At 44.7% G+C, this 25,427-nt stretch overlaps 1 protein-coding gene across 3 annotated transcripts in view; it reads left to right on the plus strand.

The window, feature by feature from the left end:
- The window catches only part of ARHGEF33 (Rho guanine nucleotide exchange factor 33), a 141,903-nt gene that overhangs the window by 67,247 nt on the left and 49,229 nt on the right, over positions 1-25,427 (plus strand). For all 3 annotated transcript variants that reach the window (XM_074396251.1, XM_039462414.2, XM_074396260.1), the window contains exons 12-18: positions 6,604-6,736; positions 8,924-9,007; positions 10,137-10,220; positions 12,467-12,615; positions 13,625-13,789; positions 15,327-16,146; positions 20,970-21,109. In XM_074396251.1, coding sequence (XP_074252352.1) covers positions 6,604-6,736; positions 8,924-9,007; positions 10,137-10,220; positions 12,467-12,615; positions 13,625-13,789; positions 15,327-16,146; positions 20,970-21,109 — 1,575 coding nt within the window. The remainder of the gene's footprint in view (positions 1-6,603; positions 6,737-8,923; positions 9,008-10,136; positions 10,221-12,466; positions 12,616-13,624; positions 13,790-15,326; positions 16,147-20,969; positions 21,110-25,427) is intronic.

Below are 25,427 nucleotides of genomic sequence, written 5' to 3' on the forward strand. Positions count from 1 at the left end.
GATCCTCCTACCTAAATGACTGAGTGAGGCACGGCCCCCTGACAAACCCACAAGGGGCTTAACTATTTTTAAGAGTGATTTTACTACAAAAGCAGGGTGAACAAAATACAAAGTGACAAGAACAGAAAGGCGAAGGTGACCCAGCTAACGCTGTGACCAGGCAAGGCTCTAGACTGGGCCTCACCTTCTCTCAGAGGCTGCCAGATTCTCAGCACTTCCTTCCCCATCTGACCCTTCCCATTGCCCCTCCTAGGCCCTCCCAGCTGCACTGCAGGCCTCTGGAAGTCTCTATGGCCTCTAGCTATATAGCTTTTGAAATCTAAAGGCAGTCTACCCTTTGGTGTGGCTTTACTTCCACATGGAAAATTCTAAGCCAGCAGCATCTCTTCTTAGTCTGAAAATCTGGGGAGGTGGGGCAAGGCTGGGAAAAGAGAAATAACTGTTTACTGTGGAAGGGAGGAGTAAGCAGCTGCTCTGCTAGGCACTTGATTTATGACTTCATGAACATTCAGCAGAACCCTGTGACCCCTACCTTACAGATACAGGCACTAAGGCCCAGGGAAGTCTAAAGCCACAGAGCCCAGTAGTGCCGGGATTCAAAGCAGGCCTGCCCTACCCTGTACTGCGTGTGGTCTCCACATCACACCACTTCCCTAAGGCCACCGCCTTCATTAACAGCACTAGGTAAAGTTTCTCAGAGAGGCAGAAGCACTGAGTATCTCTTCCTATTTTAAAACCCAATCTTCCCTCTTGAACCATAAGTTTTTCCTTCAGATCTCAGTTGATTTGTTAAGTAGGGCTTCTAGGTATGTTTATCTAGCCCTGTTGCAAGCCTCCAGCAGGCAGGAGATCATAGGGGAGAAGCCAGACCCTGCAGAGGATTTGGGTAGATAAAAGAGAGGGCCCCTGTTGACTTGCTGTCACCGCCTATTTCCTCTCCTCTTCTCTCTCTTCTTTCTCTTATCTTCCTTTTCTTTCCTTCTTTCTTTTTGTTTTGAGTTGGAGTTTTGCTCTTGTTGCCCAGGTTGGAGCGCAGTGGTGCCTCCTCGGCTCACCAAAACCTCTGCCTCCCGGGTTCAAGCAATTCTCTTGCCTCAGTCTCCCAAGTAGCTGGGATTACAGGCATATGCCATCACGCCGGCTAATTTTGTGTTTTTGGTAGAGACGGGGGTTTGCCATGTTTGTCAGGCTGGTCTCAAACTCCTGACCTCAGTTGATCCACCCATCTCAGCCTCCCAAAGTGCTAGGATTACAGGCGTAAGCCACCGCGCCTGGCCTTGTCACCTCCTATTTTTCTAAGAAATTCTCTTCTGACCCATCACCGGGAAGGAGTAGATCTGTCCCCCAAATCCTACAAGATTAAAAATTAAAGGTATCATACAATCCTCTATGATAGTAAGATGATAGTTATAGCTGAGTACGGTGTCTGACGCCTGTAATCCCAGCACTTTGGGAAGCTGAGGTGGGCAGATTACTTGAGGTCAGGAGTTTGAGACCAGCCTGACCAACATGGAAAAACCCCGTCCCTACTAAAAATATAAAAATTAGCCAGGCATGGTGGCACATGCCTGTAATACTAGCTACTCAGGAGGCTGAGGCAGGAGAATTGCTTGAACCCGGGAGGCGGAGGTTACAGTGAGCCAACATCACACCATTGCACTCTAGACTGGGCAACAAGTGTGAAACTCCATGTAAAAAAAACCCATCATAATGGTTATTTCAAGAATCCATGATAATGCTATTCATGTTATTTATTTGCTAGGCTAACCCTCTTTTTTCTTTGCACAGACCAAGCAGGGAAAAGCTTCAACCCAATACTCTTCATTAGTACTGAATATGAAGTCTCTGGTTCTAAGCTTGGTGGTGCTGCTATTTTTCTCTCCTAGGGTTATATTTTCATTATCCTCCTCCACTCATTATCTTTTTCTTTTTTTAAAAGCTTTTCTGAAACCTCTGTGTGCAGTTTATTTTCTTCTTTATTTTTTTTGAGACAAGATCTCACTCAGTTGCCCAGGCTGGAGTACAGTGGTGCAATCTCGGCTCACTGTAACTTCCACTTCTTGGGTTCAAGTGATTGTCCTGCCTCAGCCTCCTGAGTAGCTGGGATGACAGGCACACACCACCATGCCCAGCTAATTTTTGTAGTTTTAGTAGAGATGAGGTTTCTCCATGGTGGCCAGGCTGGTCTGGAACTCCTGACCTCAAGTGATCTGTCCACCTCGGTGCCTCAAAGTGTTGGGATTACAGGCATGAGCCACCATGCCCAACTTCTCCAGCTGAAGGAAATACAAAGCAGAACAAGATTATTCCTTTTCTCTATTGGCATTTTTCTCCATGCAAAGATGAAAATAAGTGTATTATTAACATTTACTACCTTTCCCATCACAAAACACAAGCTTCAACACTTTTTACCCTGTTGTAAAGTAACCTGGATGCAAATAATCCCCACTGCAAGTACAACTTGACACTCAAGCCTGAGGTGGCCACATCTTCTCCAACCTATTAAATAAAACCTTAGGTTTTTCTTAAAAAAAAGTGAGTCACTCAAGAGCTTCCTTAGCCTGTTTGAAGCCAGCCCTGCCCCTGGCCGAAAGGGCTGGAAGTTGCAGGGGCACATGCTGCTGCTGGCTGACAACTGGGCAGAGATAGAGGGCTATGGTTCATTTGTTTGGTTTGTTTAGAGACAGGCTGGAGAGGGGTACAGTGGCCCAATCATAGCTCACTGCAGCCTCAAACTTCTGGGCTCAAGTGATCCTCGTGCCTCAGCATCCCCAGTAGGTGGGATTACAAGCGTGAGCCACCGCGCCCAGCTAATTTTTCAGTTTAATTTGGAGACGGCATCTCGCTCTGTTACCCAGGTTGTCATGTGTCGAAGGATCACAGAAGTTGGGGTTCTGTTCATCCCTTGTTATGGCTGAGTAGTAGTAAAAAAAAAAAAAAAAAAAAAAAAAGAAGTTGGAGTTCTGGGCTTTTTTGGCTCTGACCTAGGTAGAGCCACAGCCTCAGGATCACAGTGCTGTCTGAACACTTGTGGAGGGGGCAGTGATCAGTTCAGCAGGATTGTCCATTAGCCTTGCAAGCTAAATTCCAGTGCTACGTCCGCCAAGAACTCAGCAAGCGTCATGCTACAGATCACCACCAGGTGGCACACGTTTAATGATCATGCCCATCCAAGGTGGTGGGAACCTGCTGCTGCGAAGCTCAGGAGTTACTGTAGCCTCTTACTGGGCTGGCAAAAGCTAAGTTATTAACCTGAAACTATAACTGGATTTTTCTTGCTTGCTTTTAGTGTATTTCCCTCACTGATTAAGTATATATTCTTGGGAGATAAATACTTAGAAGGCTTTAGAAATAATAAACTACTCATCTTGCCATAATTTCATCTCCAGTGAGGAAAAGAAAAAAAGCTGATCTCTGAATATTTTGTCTTCTGAAAAAGCTGCTTCTGGGAGTCAGGTCTGGTGCCAGGCGAAAGACTGAAATAAGTGAAGCGTGGCTGTGCTTCGTGCGTCTTTCTCCCTTTACTCTCTGTCTTCTGATTTTACACTCCTCCCTAATTTCGAATACCCTTGTTAAATTTTTTTTTAAGTTTAAAGCCCATTTTCAACATTTTATACAGAACTCACTGTAGGTCATTGTTTTTCATGTAACTTATGAAACAGTAAGTACACTTCATGTCATAGCTTAGGCTCTTCTCACATTGCTATAAAGAATACCTGCAACTGGGTAATTTATGAAGAAAAGAGGCTTAATTGGATCACAGTTCTGCAGGCTGTACAGGAAGCATGAAGCTGGCATGCTGGCATCTGCTCAGCCTCTGGGGAGGCCTCAGCATTTTGCTCTTTCAGTTTTGTTTTGTTTTTTTGAGATGGAGTCTCACTCTGTCACCCAGGCTGGAATGGCGTGATTTTCGCTTACTGCAACTTCCGCCTCTCCAGGTTCAAACGGTTCTCTGCTTCAGCCTCCTGAGTAGCTGGGATTACAGGCACCTGCCACCACACCCAGCTAATTTTTTTTTTGTATTTTTAGTAGAGACAGCGTTTCACCATCTTGGTCAGGCTCGTCTTGAACTTCTGGCCTTGCGATCCGCCTTCCTTGGCTTCCCAAAGTGATGGTTATAAGCCACCACACCCAGCCCTGTTTTTTATTTTATGACGGAATTTCACTGTTGTTGCCCAGGCTGGAGTGCAATGGCGTGATCTCGGCTCACTACAATCTCTGCCTCTAGGGTTCAAGCGATTCTCCTGCCTCAGCCTCCCGAGTAGCTGGGATTACAGGAGCACACCACCACACCCAGCTAATTTTGTATTTGTATTAGAGACAGGGTTCCTCTGTGTTGGTCAGGCTGGTCTGAAACTCCCGACCTCAGGTGATCTGCCCACCTTGGCCTTCCAAAGTGCTCGGATTGCAGGTGTGAGCCACCACGCCCAGCCTTATTTTGCTTTTTCAGTACAATCAGTTGTGTTTTTCTCCATCGGTTTATGGTCTTCTCCCAGTTAGTATATCTTCTAGCCACACCTCCAAATTCCCCTCTGATCTGGGTAGGGATTTCTTTGATCTCCTAAGCCCACTGTTCCATTGTAGGTGCTGACATCAGGAGGCCTCTTCTCCTGTGTTAATGGATCAGCTGGCTTTGGATGTGTGGAGGCTGCAGGCATAGGTAGTGGAGGAAGCAGGCTTCCTTGTATCTTTTCATAGGGGGCTGAGTACCCTCTTTTGGTGTTTATATGTCTCCTCTCAGCTATAGTCACAGGGGTCACTTTGCTTTGCTTGGAAATGAGTTGGAAAAAAACCTCCTCTCAATCTGGTGTCCTTCCTATTGTCCCAACAAAGGTTTGCTTGTTGGCAGAGCACCCCGGTTGTCCACCAACTTACTCTCATTTGACCCTGGGGAAATACTCAGATAAGTTCAGATGAACCAGACCATCTCTTTTCTGTATGTTAAACTTGTGGTGCTGAAAGCGTAAGGGAACCTACCTTAAGTCACCAAATTAGAAGCCCAGAAAAACTCTGCTTCTTTTTGTTTTTTTCTTCCTCTTTCCTATAGGCCTCTAATCGCCTCACTCTTACCCAGCTAGCCCCCCTTCCGCTTCCTCCCATGATTCTCTCTATCTCTCCTCTCCACCCACCCTTCTCTGATGCCTCCCTTCTTCCCTTCATTACTTCTGAGGTACATTGCAAGGTACATTGCAAAATAGAAGAGAGGGATGGAAGAGTAGAAAAGGTGCAAATTTCAGGGAGTAGCAGGCCGGGCCTGGTCAGTAACTGTGTTAGGCTGTTCTCAGATTGCTGTAAAGAATACCTGAGAGTAGGCAATTTATAAAGAAAAGAGGTTTAATTGGATTAAGGTTCTGCAGGCTGTACAGGAAGCATGATCTGCTCCGCCTCTGGGGAGGCCTCAGGAAACTGACAATCACGGTGGAAGGTGAAGGGGAAGCAGACATGCCATAAGCCGGAGCAGGAGCAAGAGAGAAAGACGGAGGCACTGCACACTTTTAAAGAGCCAGATTTCACGAGAACTCAATCACCATCACTATTGGTAGGACAGTATCAAAAGGGATGGCGCTAAACCACTCACGAGAAATTCACCCTCATGACGCAGTCACCTCCCCCCAAGCCCCACTCCAACACCGGGGATTACATTTCAGTATGAGAGTTGGGCAGGGACACACGTCCAAATTATTTGAATAGTCTACCCAAACAACACTCTGTCCTGGCCCAGTATTCCTCTTAGACACCGAAGAAAAGGAAAAAAGAAACCCTCTCACATCCTACAACTCCCTGAGCTTTTTAGTTGCCAGCTGTAAACAATTTTTCTGGCATACCTAAATAGCAGTCTCCTACTGGTAGCTGAGAATGGTCATGTAGAGGCCACCTGAGTGCTGCATCCACCAGACTAACTAGAATAGACAATTTTGCCCATCAAATAGGAATAACTCTAAAACATTGAAAAGGTATCCCTTAGAATTTCCACCGAGTGTCGTGTAAATGAGTGAGTACCAGGTTAGGTTTAAAAAGGTCTTTCAAGTGATGTACTCTTTATTTTTATTTTATTTATGTGTGTGTTTATTTTTTTGAGACAGAGTCTCACTCTGTTACCCAGGTTGGGGTGAAGTGGAGTGATCTCAGCTCACTGCAACCTCTCCCTCCTTGATTCAAGTGATTTCTCCTGCCTTAGACTCCCAAGTTGCTGGAACTACAGGTGTACGCCACCATGCCCAGCTAATTTTTTATATTTTTAGTAGAGACAGGGTTTTGCCATGTTGGCCAGGCTGGTCTCAAACTCCTGACCTCAGGTGATCCACCCGCTCTAAAAGTGCTGGGATTGCAGGCGTGGCACACTGGGCCTCTTTATTAGTTCAATATGTATTTGTATAGGAGCCATCAGTAAAGGGTTTTTGTTGTTTTTGTAGTCTGGGGATATCTGCTATTAGGTGTGCAATGAAAAACTTAAAAAAAAAAAAACTTAAAAAAATCCTAAATGCAGGCTTGTGACTCAGGGTATGGTGATGGCTGGGAGAATGGGCCCTGCCATGCGTATATTTGTAGGGTTCTTTCTTCTCTACACCTGGTGTGTGTGATTCGTCTCTGTTCTGTTTCAAGCCTCTTCCCTGGCTCTTTACGGTACCTTGTCCAGCAGCACCTGGACCTGCTTCACGCGCTGCAGGAAAGGGTCCTGAAGTGGCCACGCCAAGGCGTTCTTGGAGATTTATTCCTTAAATTAACAAATGATGAGGTAAGCTTTTATCTGCCCCTCTATAAGTTTTACTTATATGTATTTGTGTCTCACTTGTCTACTTCTCTTAATGGAGAATCTAGAAGCAGTGAATTTCAGAGGTAGAGGAGCTGCTGAGATCTAGTGTAACTTTTCATTCTGCATGCAGATCATTCCATGATTCAGAGAGATTTAAAAGCCTTGTTGGAATCACAGGTAGTTGGAGATCTGTGACTAGAATCCTAAGTTAGGTCTTCTGACTTCTAGTTCATAGCTTTCCACTGTCCTATAACTGCCTACATTGAACACACATGTGGATGTGTGTATGTATTGTGTTTGTGTTTATGTAAATGCATGTATATATATATTTGTGGGCCTGGTGTGGTGGCTCGCTCATTCCTGTAATCTGAACACTTTGAGAGGCTGAGGCAGGAGGATTGTTTGAACCCAGGACTTTGAAACTAGCCTGAGTAACACAGCAAGACCCTGTCTCAATTAAATTAAAGAAAAAAAGATGTGTGTGTGTGTATATATATTTGTATATATATATATTTGTATATATATGCACACATGCATATATATATACACACATGAAAGTTTGTATATACGTATGTATTTTCACACACAATTTTTATTTATTGGAGATCTTTAAAAAATGTGATGGGTGGCTATTGTCTTGAATTTTACAATCTCTATAATATCCTACAAAGAAAATATGATCTAAGCTGGAGGTTGCAAACTTAAATGCCTACAGGGCCAGACAGTGGCATAAATGAGTGAACACAGTATGGACTGGTGCGGAGTGTGAGCTGGAGTGGAGCACCTGTGTGGTCCTACAAGGAATAGCTGCTCTGCTCTATCCACTCATTATGCAGGAAGAAAGGAGCAGAGTTGCCTGAGCTTCTGATATTTTAAGAAAAGCTGGAAATCCAGAATTTTGTGGGAAATTTTCTGATTTTTAAAAGATTTTGTGGGCTAATTAAAATTGGTCTGCAAGCCAGACTTTGCCTGGAATCAATTTTTGTATATCAGTTATTCTCAACTCTGGATAACAATACAAAGTTTACAGATTATTTTCTTCCATAGACTAGAGTGGATATAATATCCTTTAATATCACTTTTATTTTATTTTATTTTATACTTTAATATACTTTTATTTTATTTTATACTTTAATATCACTTTTACTCTCTTGTGTTCAGAAGGCTTTGTTTAGCTCAGAATTATTATAACTTTAGAAGCTGATAATGATTTTCCTAAAAGAATAATGCATAGTTTATTTTTATATATAATATATATATATATAAACTATAATAATGCAACATTTTCTAGTAACTGCATATTTCTGAATATTATTCAATTAGTGGAAATATGCAGTTACTAGAAAATGTTGTGAACCACCAGTCTGCATAACATGAAGTGGCGTGGGCAGAGTCCTTCATCTGGACATAGATGATTGACTGAAATGAAATGGAATTACAAAAATATACGTTTTTATTATTAAATGATTAAAAAATACAATTTCAATTTACATGAACCTCCCTCCTCCCTGGGTTTATTGTTTCACTTTCTCTCATTAGGGAAAGGATGCTGAGGTTTTCTTTTCCTTTCTTTTCTTTTCTTTTTTTTTTTTTTGGAGACAGAGTCTTACTCTGTCACCTAGGCTAGAGTGCAATGGCACAATTGCACCTCACTGCAACCTCTGCCTCCCAAGTCCAAGTGATTCTCCTGCCTCAGCCTCCCAGTAGCTGGGATTACAGGCACACATCACCATGCCCAGTGAATTTCTGTATTTTCAGCAGAGATGGGGTTTCACCATGTTGGCCAGGATTTTCTCAAACTCCTGACCTCAGGTAATCTGCCTGTCTTGGCCTCCCAAAGTGCTGGGATTATGGGCATGAGCCACTGCACCTGGCTGATGCTGAGTTTTGGTTCCTAAGCAGTAGGGATGTTTACCGTAAAACCAAAAAGTTTTTTTTAAAGCCCCAAAATATATAAAGAACAATTAAATGAATAAGATAATCTCTGCAACATACTTTTTTGTTTTACATATATAACTCTATAAAAATATTATTGATCCTGTTTTCAGGTTCTTACCATGTATTTTTGTGTTTTTTTGTTTATTTCTTTTTATTATTTTTAAATATTTAAATCAGGAGAGAGCTGGAGTAACTTTCTTGTTTCTTTCTTTTTATGTGTTTGTTTTAAAGAATAATTTCTTGGATTATTATGTTGCCTACCTGAGGGACCTGCCTGAGTGCATCTCATTGGTTCACGTTGTAGTCCTGAAAGAGGTGAGTTAACACCATGTATCTGCTATCCTTCGTCTGCACATGGCATCCATATGATGTTGTTCATCCACGCAGTCAATACGGCACATGCACCGTGCTTTCTAGGCTGGGGAATGGCCTGAACAGAGCCACTGACACTGCTACCTGGCATTAGGGGAACTCATCACGGATCAGTGGCATTGTGTCGGTCCTCTCCCTGCCTTCCTGACCCTCTCTTCCATTCCACTGGAATCACAGGCAAACGAAACGGGCGTTCTATCTAGAGATCTCCAGGCTGCAGTTTACATGCTGTATGTGGTGGGGTTTTTTCAGTCTCAGAAGATGTGACTCTGAATATTAAACTTCTCGTCCTTTGTCAGTTTATAAGATCGTAAGGTGGCTTAGTCATGTTGCTCGAAGTATTGCTACTGCAGTGATACATTAGGTGCTCAGTAAGCCCATAAACATGTGTAACAACTTAGTTATTTCAGATCAATAGGATAAAACAGTGTCAGAAGCCCCAACACTAAGAATTAATCAAATTTCACAAGAGATGAGAGGCTCTCTGTCTTATTAAGTGTCCACTTCAACCTCCCACTACTCCCAACCCAGTATAATGCCTACCACATATTAGCTTTCAGCTAGTATCTGGGAAAGAAGAGAAGGAGAAGGAAGGGACGTGCAGAAAGTGCAGCGTGTTTTCTGCGGCCAGGCCAGCTCACCAGTTTCGAATCACACACACTCCCTTTTCCACTCTCCTGAGGCTCCAAGTCTCCCTTCAAGCCTATTACTACACCATTGTCATGATGACTTGGTGGAGAGCCTTAATGAATTCATTCAACTCAGATATGGTTTATTGAGTACTCACTTCTGTCTGGAACTGCGCTAAGATGAGAGGAAGGAGAGGGTAGTTTGGAGATTTGGGTGGATTCAGAAGAAGTATATGAAATGCTCCCTTCGGGAGAAGAGTTATCCCCTAAGGCGTGTCCCTGAACGTGTGGCCTCTCCCATGAGAGATCAGTGCTCTATGACAATCTCCAGGAAGAAAATGCTGTGGGAGGAAACCCTTCCTACTCTGGCGGGACCAACTCAGAGGTTCTGCTGCCACAGCTAGAGGAACACTGAAGAGTGACCTGACCTTTCTTTCACTCAGGGTGATGAAGAGATTAAATCTGACATCTACACGTTGTTTTTCCACATAGTCCAGCGCATCCCTGAATACCTGATACATCTGCAGGTAGGCGTGGGTGGGAAAGCCACTGAACTGATTTTCATGCTAAATAATGATTGTCTTTGGCTCCCAACTGAGAAAGACTGTAACGCCTCAAGAATCGTTAGTATTTCTAAAAAGTGTTTACCTAGATTGCTATGATTACCCCATAGCCCATAATGCCCTGTGGTATGAGCTAAATTTTTTTTTTTTTTTTTTTTTTTTTTTTTGAGATGGAGTCTCGATCTGTCACCCAGGCTGGAGTATAGTGGCAAGATCTTGGCTCCCTGCAACCTCTGCTTCCCGGGTTCAAGCGATTCTCCTGCCTCAGACTCCCAAGTAGCTGGGACTACAGGCGTCCACCACCACGTCCAGTTAATTTTTGTATTTTTAGTAGAGATGGGGTTTCACAATGTTGGTCAGGTTGGTCTTGAACTCCTGACCTCAAGTGATCCACCCACCTTGGCCTCCAAACGTGCTGAGATTACAGGTGTGAGCCACTGTGACCAGCTGAAAATCTTTATTTCTAAAAATTTTCAGCTCATGATGCTTACCTCTGAAGTTCTATTTTTACTTACCAGCAATTTCCACCTCAGCTGATGCAGGATCTTTCTGTAACCACCCCTGCTAGATTCTAAGCACCTCATCCAGTTCTTTCCACTTTGGTTTTACAGCCATCTAAACGCCACCCCCGACATCTAAATATCTCTAACCTGCCCACTTTATTGCTATCCTACTTTCTTTTGGCATGGGTCCAGGGTTCTGCTATACCATGCTCAAGCTTTATGTCATCAAAGAGGCATGAAGATGATGAGCTGATGTCTTCACACCATTTTCCTGTAGGGCTTGTGATATCCTGGAGGAAGCAGACTTGAAAGACAGGCTCACTAACTTCTCACCAGACTCTTTTCTTTCCACTACCCACCTGTTCTGGTTTAACTGCTGACTGATCTTCTTAATTCAATGAAAGCATCTTAAAATGCTTGGGATTAATCTCAGGTAGAAGTAGTCCAGTAGTTCAGTATCAAAGCACCAATATTGAAAAGATATATATATATATTTTTTGAGATAGGGTCTGGCTCTGTTGCCCAGGCTGGAGTGCAGTGGTATGATTATAGCTCACTGCTGCGTCAACCTCCCCAGCTCAAGCAATGCTCCCACCTCAGCCTCCTGCGTAGCTGAGACTTAGGTGCATACCACCATGCCTAGCTTATTTTTGTATTTTTTGTAGAGACAGAGTTTACCTGTGTTGCCCAGGCTGGTCTTGAGCTCTTGGGCTCAAGTGATCCTCCCGCCTTGGCCTCCCAGAGTGCTTGGATTGCAGGTGTGAGCCAGCACCCGTGGCCTGAAAAGACTTTCACTTGTGTATAGCTTTAGCTCTTAAAAACATTTTCTCACAATAATGATCTTATTTAATTCTTACAACAATCCCATGAAGTAGGTACTATTGTCGTTATATTTTACAAGAGAAAATGCAGGGCCAAATAAATTAAGAATTTACCCAAGTTAACACACCTAGTAGGTAAAAAAAAAAAACCTAGGACTGAAACTCAGGTTTTGCAAATCGCAGAATATGGCGAACAAGCCCTGGTTCTACTCTCTGAGTTGAGTTCAAATCTTGCTTCCATTATTTACTACAGGTGTGACCTGATGAAGAGCATTTAACTTCTTCATACCTCGATTTCCTTATTTGTTCAATGGAGTAATAATAGTACCGATGTAAGTAGGTTGCAGTAAAAATTAAATGAGATAATATACGTAAAGGACTTACTACCTGGCAATAGGAAGTACTCGATACATTTTAGCTTTCCCAAATCCAAATCGCACTCATGTTCTGCTACAGCACAGCAGGGAATATAACAGGAGGGGCCACCAGGTTGATCATAAACATCCTGTTCCCTCACCTGCCTTGATGCCTGATGCTCTTAACATTGGTCTGGCTCTTTTGAGTTAAGGCACTGCTTATAGACAGTAATTGTTAGAATGCCTCTACTACTTCAGAGGTCTAATTAGGAGATGCTTCTAACTTTTCAAATGAAATAATGTTCATGTTCAACTCAAACAGGAACGATAGTGACTTATTTTTCCCTTGGTGTGATAGAGAGCAGCCAGTTTGACCTTTCAGCATATAATTAGATGGGTCATGTGTATTGTAAGTTGTTTTGATTAAACGGCTATCAAATTCTCACAACAGATCAAGGTGAGGTGCAGAAGAGACAAAACAAATTTTCATGCTAATTATGCAATGCTGCTTCCTTTTTCCCTCCATCCAGAATGTCCTGAAGTTCACAGAGCAGGAGCACCCTGACTATTATCTACTCCTGGTGTGTGTCCAGCGCCTCCGAGTATTTATCTCACACTACACCCTGCTGTTTCAATGCAATGAAGATTTGCTTATTCAGAAACGGAAAAAGCTCAAGAAGTAAGGTTCTGATGGTGTAAAGGGTTAAAGACTTCTGAGAGTAGAGATATACACCAGTTACTGTGGGTGTCTTTCACAAGTAACCACGTTGTGTGTTAAGTAGTTGAAATGCAGTGATGGGTGGTAGAAGAGAAGAGAAAAGGGGAGAGAAAGAGCTGGTCAGGCTGACTATAGGAGGAAGACACTGACCACCCAGGGGAAATTACTTTAACAAAAAAAACATTTCACTCTACTGCTTACATAGACCCCCTCTTGTCCCATGTTGCTAACCACCTTGAAAATAGTTCACTGCTCTAAACTTACCTGGTCAAAATTTCAGCTAAAAGTCTGCAACATGGCTCCCTTTATTAATTCAACAAATATTTATTGAGCACCTATATTATGTCAGGCACTGTTCCACGCCCTGTTCCATGCACTGAATATACTGAAAGGAAGAAAATGGCCCCAACCAAATCTTTGCCACATGGAGCTTCCTTTTTAGAGTTGGACAGTCAGCAAGTAAATAAGATGGTGATATGTGATATGGATAAAAATAAAGCAAATAAGGGAGGGGAATTTTGGTTAGGTTTTATATTAGGGAGCAATAGGAAGGTTGATTAGGGAGAATCTGAGCTTTGGAGGGAACAGAAGCAACCCACAGCACAGCTTCCTAATGACCTGGATTTCCTTCAATTTCATCCCAACTCCTGTGGAGGAAAACAGAATCATTTCTGTGGAAGCTTCAGACCAGAAAAAGATGCTATCTCCCAAGCCAGGGCTACTGTGATGGAATGTGTCTCTCCACAACCCCAGCCCTTCCCCCAAGCTCTTTCCAGCCTGTGAATCAGCATCCCTACTTCTGCTAGCTTGCACCCTATTAAGTAAGCAACTTAGTTTGCAAAGGCCCTGGAGATAGAGACCTTCACAGCAAACTTCATCCGAGACATCTCTCTTTTTTGGCATAATCTATGTGTTCAGAGAGCCACTTTGCCACTGTACAACCTGAGAACTGTTATTTCCATTCTGTTAGGTCATCCATGGCGAAGCTGTACAAAGGGCTGGCTTCCCAGTGTGCCAATACTGGGCAAGATGCTTCCCCCACTGCAGGTCCTGAGGCTGTCCGTGACACTGGGATCCATTCAGAGGAGATGCTGCAACCCTACCCTTCTGCTCCCAGTTCTGGCCCTGCCGTCACGTAAGCACCTGTTGCTGTGGGCAGGTCAATGCCAATGCCTTTGGGACCCAGCCAGTTTGTGTGGGTCAGCCGGGCAGCCTAGATTCCTCTGTCCCTTTCCCCATCAGGCCTCTTTGTGCCAGCCAAGCAGCCAATCAGATGCTTAGGTCTCAGAGGAATGCACTAATGTTGAGGGACAGGTGTGGAAAGTGGGAAGAGAGGCAGAAAGTAGATATTTACTTCATGGATCACTTCAACTCTTGAGGCAGTTACAAAACTTCATCTTCTTTGAAATGCAACAAGTAGAGCCAAAATATGAAACCTCTAGAGATTAGACCAATTGAATAGTAAGGCTGTCACTGCACTTTGTGTGGAAAATAAAACCCCCAATTTTTCTTCCAAGTTAAAAGAGAATTCAGATGAGGTCAATATTTTCACTATTTCTTTCACATGTTAATGTGAGACCTAATTTGCAAGACCACCAGAGTGAAATATTGGTTTTAGCATTCTGGTTTTGTTTGTTTGTTTTTTTGTTTTTTGAGATGGAAGTACAATGGCATGATCTCAGCTTATTGCAACTTCCACCTCCCAGATTCAATGGATTCTCCTGCCTCAGCCTCCCGACTAGCTGGGATTACAGGTGCATGCCACCATGCCCGCCTCATTTTTGTAGTTTTAGTAGAGACAGAATTTTACCATGTTGGCCAAACTGGTCTCAAGCTCCTGACCTATGGTGATCCGTCTGCCTCAGCCTCCCAAACTCTTTGTGCACTTTTATGGTAGAATTAAAATATGAATATATAAACTAGCAGAGTAACTACTTCTGGTCAGTGTCAATTTACATCTGTCAAGTCCAGCACAACTGGACATCTCATTTGATGGTACCCTGTCCTAGTTTGTAAACTGTGTAAATTATCCATTACCCATGACGCCAAAAACCAAAATCCCTTCATGAAATTGGGCATATCCAGAGTGACAGTTTTACATATTGGTAATTCTTTGTGGGAGGAAGTTTGAGCTGAATTATACAGCATGTGTTATAGCGACAAGGAATACTTTTAAAATTTTATTACGAAAATTTCAAATCTACATAGAATACAGTGAACCCCACATGCCATCATCCAGATTCAATAGTTATCAAGATCACCCTACGTTTACTTTAGGAACGTAATTTGTTTTTTGAGTGTGAAGATCCACCAGTCGAACAAGAGTTGAGTCTCCATTATCTCGTATGACTTTGCTAGGGCAAGCAAGGGAGAGAGCGCTTGAAGGTGCCTTGGAGCACCGCAGGTGGTGAGGAAGGGCCTGGGATTCCACGTGGGATGATGGCCATCCCTGACCCGCCGGCCATCTCCCGGAAGCTCAGACAATGCCTTCGGGCCTCCGCTTGACAGACTACCATTTCCACTCTGCGCCTGGGGGCTGGGGTTCGTGGAAGCGCCTGAGTGGAAGTTTGTGAAGCTCGGGAGGTGGCGGCCAGGAGGGGCGCGGGCAGGCGAGAAGCCGGAACTCACTGGCTGTAAGCACACCTCTTTTGTACTCTGTTTCCCTCCTAAAGACATCTGATGCCCCCAGTGAAGAAAAGCCAACAGCAGCAAAGCCTGATGGAGAGCATGCAGCCCGGGAAGCCCAGTGACTGGGAGCTGGAGGGCAGGAAGCACGAGCGGCCCGAGAGCCTCCTGGCGCCCACGCAGTTCTGCGCGGCCGAGCAGGACGTGAAGGCTTTGGCCGGGCCGCTGCAGGCCATCCCGGAGATGGACTTCGACCCCTCTCCGGCCGAGCCGCTGGGCAACGTGGAGCGCTCCCTGCGCGCCCCGGCCGAGCTCCTGCCCGATGCCCGCAGCTTCGTGCCCGCCGCCTACGAGGAGTTCGAGTACGGCGGCGAGATCTTCGCGCTGCCTGCGCCCTACGACGAGGAGCCGTTCCAGGCCCCGGCCCTCTTCGAGAACTGCTCGCCCGCCTCCTCTGAGTCCAGCCTGGACATCTGCTTCCTGCGGCCCGTCAGTTTCGCCATGGAGGCCGAGCGGCCGGAGCACCCGCTGCAGCCGCTACCCAAGAGCGCCACGTCGCCGGCGGGCAGCAGCGGCGCCTACAAGCTGGAGGCGGCGGCGCAGGCGCAGGCGCAGGCGCACGGCAAGGCCAAGCCGCTGAGCCGCTCGCTCAAGGAGTTCCCGCGCGCGCCGCCCGCCGACGGCGTGGCCCCGCGCCTCTACAGCACGCGCAGCAGCAGCGGCGGCCGCGCGCCCATCAAGGCCGAGCGCGCCGCACAGCCTCACGGCCCGGCCGCCGCAGCTGTCGCCGCCCGCGGCGCGCCCCGGACTTTCTTCCCCCAACAGAGGTCCCAAAGCGAAAAACAGACCTATTTGGAAGTAAGGAGGGTAAAGTAACACCGAACCGAAACCCACAGCGTCGGCGGCCCCAGGCCTAGATCTGCAGGAAGCAGCCCGAGTTCTCCTAGTGTGCAGGGATGGGGGGCCGGGCCAGGCTAGGGGCTCGGGAGCGCGCTCGGGGGGCGGAGGCGGAGGGGGAGCCTGGGGAGCCCTGCACCCCGCGAGCTGTAGGCTGCCTCGGTGGCCCTGGAAGGGAAGTGGCCGCGCGTGTTCTCCAGTACCAGGACCCAAAGAGCATGCCTCGTATGGTATACGAGGGACGGCAGAGATAGCAGAGAATCCCGCGATTCTTTGTCTTTGATTTATCACACACACACTTAGGGCGTTACGGGGACTCTTCCTGCTTAGGTGAAGAGTTGCGCTTTTTTTCAGAGCACTGCACGCAGATCCCGGGCCAGTGTGTTGCTTGTAGCTAGAGGGGAGGCAAGTTGCCCTAGCTCAGAGTCGAGTCGCTGAGCAGTGCGCTGCAAAGCCAACTGTATTTCTGCTTGCTTTTCCTTTTGACTGGAAAAGAGTGTCATATTAATTTGCAAAGTCCACTGGGACAGGGACATCCCAAAATAGAAACACCTTTGGCCTCAGTGAATGTTGAGGTATTCCGATGGCCACCCCTACTGCCTGCAGGCTGCCTGCAGGTGTTTGATATTTTGATGTTTCGCTGTGATGTCTGCAAGCCTGGAAGTCATTTAAAGAGGTCTTTAAATACTTACCCATGAAGTGCTGATAGTTTCTGAGCAAATAATTGCTCTGATCTATTTAAGCAGAGAGTAGGTAACATGATAGCTCTGACCTGTGCGACCACCCTTCCGTTCCAACTATTCTCATTTTCTAATGGGAACAGATTCATGATCACTGACTTTTTTCATTCATTAGTTTTTCAGCAAACACTGAATGGTTGTCGTGTACCAGGCTCTGTGCTAATTGCTGAAACAAACAAGTCTCTATCCTTCAGGACCACTGGCTTAGTACAGGAAGGAGACACAGAAACACAAAATTATGTCATAAACTGTGGGAACACATGGGAGGGATATTTAAAACCTTTGGGGTCATGGTGGTCAGAGAAGGCCTCCTAGATAAGTTGAATGTCTGAATTAGATTGTAAAAGCTGCCTAGAAGTTGGCTAGGGGAACAGTGAGGCAGGGAAGCATAAAAGAAGCAGGGCGATGCCTTTTCTCTGGCATACCGTGCCAGGTCAGAGTGGTGGAAATTAGGCCAGCAGAACAGGAAGAGCCAAGGAGGTTGCTGCCCACCTGCACTACAGCAGTCAGAGTCTGTGTCTGGTCCCTGCAGAGGACAAAAATACCTCATAGTGTGCTCAGCTAACGTTGCTGAGGTTTCCTGGAGTTGTTAGATTTTCCCTAGCTCTGATTTTCAACTCCAAGCTTTGTAAAATTTGCTTAGGCAGAATTTCTTGGAGAAATCAATCTTAGACATGTGTCAAGCTTAGAAGTTTATAGAAAAGGAAGTAGGATGGAAATTGTAGTGCCAATTGGGTGTGACTTGGGATGAGCAGAGGTTTACATATAAAACCTTCTAATTAGTATAGTTTGTACTGTAAAGCGCTTTTATTTCATATGTAATAAAAATGTCCTTTTCTAGTTGATGTGTGAAAAATTTGGGGTTCAGCAATTGCAAGGTAAAAATGATTAATCAGAAATAATGAATATATATCCAAGAAGCAAACAATGAGTCATATATTTGTGGCTGTTTACCAGACATACCAAATAACAACGAACAATGTATTAGGAACGGTTAATCGCACATACTGGACAGCAGGTTTCATCTCCTAACAGAGTAAGACATGAGTCAAGTCAGTTCAGGATGAGGTGCCAAGGAAACGTCAAATGGAAGTCAGTTAAGAAAGGCGTTTTCTCTAGCAGTATCATTAAAATTTTCAAGCACACCAAGTTCCCATTACTTATTTCTGGTTTTGGACACAATTTTTCTTTCCAAAACTTAAAAGGCCCTAGTTGTTTGGAATCCTAGAGAGAGGTGGCATGCAGAGTGCAGGTGGGCAGAGGCCATGTGGGTATACATGTATGCATGGACATGTGTGTGCATGTGTGCATGTCTGTATATCTGCCTGTTTGTGTTGGCGGTGGCGGCACAATGGGGTTTTAGTTGCAAAAGATAAACCCCCAAAAGCTCTGTCCTTAAAGGTGTCAACTCTGCTTTTGAGAGTTGCAAAACTCCTAGTGTTTCATCCCTTTAAGTGCTCTGTATATCTTTCACCCTGCCCAGAAGAGCCACTTAAAGCCTAGTGTTTAGTGTTCTGTCTCTGTCAGGACCTCTAGGTTTTAGTCCTGGCTCTGCTGCCCAGTAACTGTGCTTTTGGACAAGTCAGTTGGCTTCTCTGTGCCTCCAGTTGTCTCAAAATAAAGACAGTCTGCCTCACAGGGTTGCTGTGAGGATCAGGCCAAATAAGATACAGTTTTTGAGTAGGCTTCTTAACGTATGAAATTCTATTGAGATCATGATTTCACAGAAAGATTTTCCTTAAATCATTAATAGATTTAGTCACTAAATGATCTCTAAAAGCCCGTTTCTCAAAATGTGGTCCTTGGGGGCAGTAGTAAATGCATTGCCTGGAACGTGTTATAAATGCAGGATTTGCACCCCAGACCTACTGAATCAGAATTTGGGATCATTCCCAGGTGATTCATATAAACATTAAGTGTAGGTGGGCAGAAGCATGCCTTAAGTCAGTTGTCCCCAACCTTTTCAGCACCAGGGACCAGCTTTGGAGAAGATAATTTTTCCACAGGCTGGGGTTGGGGAGGTGGTTTTGGGATGATTTGAGTGCATTACATTTATTGTGTACTTTATTATTATTACTTTCTAATATATAATGAAATAATTAGACAACGCACAATAATGTAGGATCAGTGGGAACCCTGACTTGGTTTTCCTGCAACTTGATGGTCCCATCTGGGGATGATGGGAGATAGTGACACCCAAAGTGTCTCGCTTATGTCCAGTGTACTCTGGAATCTCATTTCGGTTGCTGTCACTACAGAAAACCCCATTTCGCAAAGATAGGATGTTGGAAATGGAAGCAGGTTTTTCAGTGCTTTGTGGCAATCTTAGGATATTCTTCCTTGACGTTAGTCCAGAACATAGGGAGATTTGAAATGGTCTCAAAACTACTTTTAAGGCCACCAGATGTAGCTGCACCACCGAAGTACATCAACTCACTTGCCACTATAAAGCCTGCCACCAGATGCAACTTAATTGTCACTTGCCATTCGCTGATAGGGTTTTGATATGAGTCTGCAAGCAATTGATTCATTATGGTCTCTGTGCAGTCAAACCTCTCTGCTAATGTTAATCTGTATTTGCAGCCACTCGCCAACATTAGCATCACTGCCTCAGCTCCACCTCAGATCATCAGGCATTAGATTCTCCTAAGGAGTGTGCAGCCTAGATCCCTTGCATGTGCATTTCACAATAGGGTTTGTGCACCTGTGAAAATCTGATGCCTCTGCCCATCTGACAGAAGGTGGAGCTCAAGCAGTAATGCAGGCAATGGGGAGCGGCTGTAAGTACAGATGAAGCTTCGCTGGCTCGCCCACCCCACTACTCACCTCCTGCTGTGTGGCCCAGTTCCTAAGAGGTCACAGGCTGGTACTGGGAGTTGAGGACCCCTCCCAAAAATCATTTGTTTTCAAATCTAAGTGTGCATAAGGATTAACTAGGTCTAACTGCAGAGATTCTGATTCAGAAAGTCTGGGGTGGGACTCAGGAAGTTACACTTTAAGTAAAGGCCCGAGCTGATCCTGTAGTCACAGGACAATACTTTAAGAAACGCTGCATGTCGATCTCCATGGTCTAGTTAGGAATCTTAGTAGAATCTCAGTTTCTGTATCTGCGATCCCCAGTTCTCAAAGTCAGACCCATATGTTTCCTGGAAAAAAAAAAATCCATCCTCACACTTTGTTTCTCTGTCAGCAAGCAGTCACCCATCTAATCATGAAACTTTCAGGGCATCATTGTTGTGGTTTTTGCTTTGACTTCTTGGCTTCTCTAAAGGTTTTTCAAAATTCAGCAGCTATTTTTAGGTTGCTTTTAAATTACAGTCACCTCAAGGTAAACACTTCGTTCATATGGAATAGAAACATGTATATAAGTGCATATAGGACTTGTATGCATATAAATATACATGCACTTCTGCTTAGCACATCTCACATTTAAAAAGAAGCTAGAGAGTTCACAAAAGATACAGCCTTATTTTTAACTTATTTTACTTTATACTCCAAATAGCATGGGTTAAGAATTGAAAAAACTATTACAGGTGTATTTGCAGGTTGGAAATATTAGTTAACATTTACTTCTAAACAGATCTGCCTTCTCAAAAATGCCTTCCTTCGTTTATGTCTGAAATGGAGAGTTAGGAACATGACTTTAAAACTAGCATTACAAGTAAGGAACATCCTTATTTTGTAGAAAGAGAAACACCTGGAGATACGAGGGGACTGCTGCTGGTTTTCCAGCACCAGTGTTGGTGCCAAAATGAGAATTTAATTTATTCACTTTTTAAACATTAGCTAAATTTATTTCCCTTAATTATTGTTGTGTTACACTAGACTATTTGCCTTGATACGTAGGAGATACTATACTCAGCAGAAAATTATCCTCTCTTCACCTACTGGCTTCTTCATTAGCCTAGGGTTTGCTTTAGTTGGGATTGGGTGCCCACTGGTAGTCTTTTGGCGTGGAAGAGGAAAGTAACAACATTGCAAAGTTGCCCATAGTCAGGATCCATAATAACGTTGGAAAGGAGTGAAAAAAAAACCTCTTTTTTTTGTTTCCAGGAGATGCATTTAGAAGATACTACCAGATTCTGTCCCAAAGAAGAAAGAGAAAGTGAACAAACATCTTTCAGCGATCAAAATCCCAGGCAAGACCAGAAAGGGGGCTTTCGCAGCTCCTTCCGCAAGCTCTTTAAAAAGAAGTGAGTAGCCCTTAGACAAGACAGCATTGTAACTCATTTCCCTTTGGGCTAAATCTTGAGGTTTTAACAATGATAAGTATCAAGTAGCCTGGTCTCACACAACTGCTTCAAGTACAATGCCTGTACCCAGTAGCCATGATTCCTGCGGGGTGAAGCTGTTTCTCATTTTAATCTCCCAGAGTAGAAGCAAACTCAGCTCTCTGCCCTGCCTCTTCTTTTATCCCTCCTTCCTTGTTCCCAAAGTCGCGTGTCCCAAGAGGAGTGGGCAGAGGTGGTTCCCTTGAGAAACGAGCTGGTGACAAGCCCCTATAGACTGGGAGGAGTGGGATCCACTGCTGGGGCTGGGTGTCATGGGTGCTCCATCAGATCTCCCCATCGGTGGAAAGTTTTCTATGGGATCTCAGCACTTCTGCATTTAGGGACTTATTGTCATCCTGGGTGCTGATTCATGTTTATTGGGACTTCTGTTAGTGCTTTCCCTGAATGAGTGGATTTGGCGTGGCCCTAGTTAGAAATCACTTTAATGTAGTTTCCGTATTCCTTAGGAGGAAAAACAAGGCATTTTCCTCCTGTGGTCCTTCTGAGATTCTAAGTCATCATTGTTGTATAAAACATCACCCACCAAGCATTTTGGTCAGCACTGTCTTACAATCTGGGAGGCAGTGGCCAAAGCCCAGCATAAAATATAAGGAAGAGATGGGTGAGCATTAGGATTTGACCATAGAGGGATTTGTCAGTCCAGCCACTGCCTGCCTGAGAGACTGCTGTTTCAGTCTCCACTGGCTCAGACCTCCTTCCCTCTCCCCTAGAAAGATTTTCCCTGCTGCTTAGTTACTCTTGGTGGAGGATGCTCTTGCAGTCAGTTTTAAATAACAAGTCTTCATATTTTAGTGGGTGGGAAAGTTAAACAGAGGCATTATTGCTGCCTTTGGAGAGCTGCTGCTGAGTGAGGAAGCACAGGGAAATCACCTTTTCCTTGAAGGTTGAGGTCACTGGTGGATTTAGATTGTGGTCTTAATGGAGGAATTGGGGGCAGCCCCGGAGTGAGGACTTTGTTTTTGCTGGTTTGTCTAATTGTAATTGTTCTCCTGTGGGGAGGGTGGTACTAAGATTAGTGGTACCTGTTGTTACTGGAGAAGGGGGAAGAGGAAGAAAGAGCAACAGGTCTACACTTAGCCAGAGCCCAGCATTCCCTCTCAGTTTTGCCGAGGAACCCAGTGCGTGCTTGCATGCCGTTGCTGGATCCTCAACCCACCTTACTCAGGGTTTGAAGGGTTAAGAATTGAATTTCTCTTTCTAGAATCATAGATCTAACTTGACCCAGCGCCAACATCTGTCAAGTTTACAGGGGTGGGAGAACCTGGAAACAGATACGTCTCCAGTCCACCTTTGGGATTTAGACTCTTGAATCCTTCTTGAGATGGAGTCTTGCTCTGCTGCCCAGGCTGGAGTGCAATGGCACAACCGCAGCTCACTGCGGCCTCTGCCTCCTGGGTTCAGGCTAGTCTCCTGCCCCAGCCTCCTGAGTAGCTGGGATTACAGGCACCTGCCACCACTCCTGGCTACTTTTGTTTTGTTTTGTTTTTGTATTTTTTGCAGAGATGGGATTTTACCATGTTGGCCAGGGTGGTCTTGAACTCCTGACCTCAAGTGATTCACCTGCCTTGGCCTCCTAAAGTGTTGGGATTACAGGTGTGAGCCACCGTGTCCAGCCAGACTCCTGAATCCTTCTAAGGACTCCAAAATCCTAAGGGTACAACTTGAGCCTTTTTTTTTTTTTTTTTTAACCAAAGTATTCCCAAAACAGCCACTTTTTGCCCACTGTCATTTATAATAACTGGGTGCTGTCTGTTGGAAAGCAATGAGCAATAGATCCACCACTGGTCCCTTTACAAATTGCTATTTGTCAGAGATGTAAGAAAATGTTTTGCCAGTGACATGAGGCAGAGGGAGTATATTTGTCCTCTCTGGATTCAGAGGGCAGAACTAGGAGCAGTGGCTAAGAGGAAGAATTTCCTAAAAATGCATCTTCCTGGAACTGGAGCTGGCTACGTCATGAGGAAATGGGTTCATGAGAGGTCTCTGGTCAGGGATGCTATGAAAGTGATCCCTGCACCAAATGGGAGATTGTTTAAGAAATCACCAGCGTCCTTTCTAGTGTGGGGATTTACTTTATCCGTAGTTTGTCTTTGTTGTAGTTCAATCTGGGTAATCACATCTTTTTATCATCTGAAACAAGAAATTAATGAGGCTTTGGGACTTAACAGTTTTAAAGCCCTAGCATGTAGAAGACCAGGTTTTATCTTTTTGTAACTCCCCACAGACCTTGGTATAATGTAGAGGACTTGCTATGGGCTCTCCAAGTTCATGTTGGTTAGTTGCTATCAGTCCTCTTGGGGCTGTTTGGGATTCCCTTAGTCGTCTTGTTCTTTCTTATAGATCAGTCCCTCCTGCATCAATCACATTGCTGCCACCAATACTGGTGCTGTCCCTTTTAAAATCTGAAGTGTTGTCTGAGTGGAAGTAAAGGTGGAGCCACACAGATGACCATCTGGCAGGCTTTCCTGGCTTTTTAGATCTGGCCTAGGGTCATCAGTACCATCAGGTGCTTGGGGTGCTGCAGTGGGCACTCTTGAGACTTTGCATGGGTTGAAGAGGCAGCTTAAGTAGCATTTTCTGAGTGTTTTCATGTGAGTACGATGGAAAGTCTGCTCCATTATAAAGTAGAGAGGAAGGTCAGGGAGGCCCCAGTGTAGCACAGGAAGGGCAGTGGCTTTTAACTCAGATGAGAACACACCATTCTTCTCATCAATTAAGCATTCAATCTTATATGCATGCACTATGCAAGACACTTGTATAGGAATCATGAAAGACATAGTCCCAGCCATTACACAGGAACTTGCACTCTGAAGTCGGGCCTGTGGACAGGCATAGGAAGGAACCAGAAGAGACATTCAGCCCATTCTCCTCTTGCATGTCAGGAGGTCAGGCTGGCAGCAAGCCCTGGGAATTTAAGAAGTGGCCAATCCTGAGTACTGGAACCATTGCAGAGCCTGGCCTCACAGGTTCACATGGGCCAGTGCCAGCAAAGCCACTTGTGTCATGTCTGGGGCTCACTGCCTTCCTCCCCCACAGCCCTCTGGAGGCTCATTCCTGTCTACACTGATACACTTTTTGTTCCATAGGGGCTTGTTTGGCTGGTGGCCCCACACACCCAGAATGCTGCTTCGGGATGAAGCTAGGCATGGAGCCAGATGCAACAGAAAACCTGAGAAAGGGTTCTCTTCCCTCTGAGGCTGGGAGGGCCGAAGGCTCATACCCACAAGGATTCAAAAGGGAGAGTCAAGTTGACATCATTAAAAAAATCCTGAAAAATGCCCACAATATTTGGGGAAAAGAATGACCTTCTGATTGTTTCCATCTCAGGCACATTTGTGCTGGGGAGATACAAGGTCACATGTCCCTGAAGGGTACCCAGAATTGATCAGAATAAAGGCTACATATCTTAAAGTTTGGAAATGTTAAATGATTTTAAACATTTTAAATGAGTATTCTTAGAGGGAACAGACTTACTATGGTAGGCTGATGCTAGACTGGAACTTATTCCCCTGCCTTTAAGCAGGATGGAAGACAAACTGTCCCTTTCTAGAAAGATCTATACAGAGGCTGTCAAAGACTTAAACCTAGATAATTGTGAAGTATGGGGCAAATTACATGTCACCTTAATATATACACCTTGCACCACTTAACGAGTATTGTCGATGGCAGATGTGGCAGTGGGGAAGAGGATCACGTGAGACAGCTTAGGAATAGGGCATGTAGATGGTACTCTCTTTTATCCTCAAATTTCAGGGGAGTAGAAGATAAAGAATATGGCTTCCAAGTGATTAATTCTACTTCCTTGCTCATCCACTTCCTCTTTAGCGCTTTAAAATTTACACGCGTCAGAGTGTCTCCTTCCTTATCATCACCCTCCCTCCACCAATCCCATCACCATCTATTTTCTTAATCATACACAGAGAGAGTACTTCTACAGGGCCCCGAATGTAATCATTTCATCTCAGTGAATTGTCTTATTTTGGTGTCTTCCCAGCAGTTTTTGTATATGCCCAGCTTCAGCTGTTCAACAGACCATGTAATAGAAAGCAGGGCTGCTAAAGAATCCATTGATAACTTGATCTCACCTATTCTCTGTCTCCTTAAAGCTCATTTCAAGTCCCTCTCCCACTCTTACTCAGTTTGGGGTTCTTTCTCATTCTCCATTTCATTTCCTATATAACTTTAAAGGGGATAGTTGAAGGGGTAAACATTTTAGATT

This window comes from Saimiri boliviensis, chromosome 1 (genome assembly GCF_048565385.1).
Source record: "Saimiri boliviensis isolate mSaiBol1 chromosome 1, mSaiBol1.pri, whole genome shotgun sequence".
NCBI classification, from domain to species: Eukaryota; Metazoa; Chordata; class Mammalia; order Primates; family Cebidae; genus Saimiri; species Saimiri boliviensis.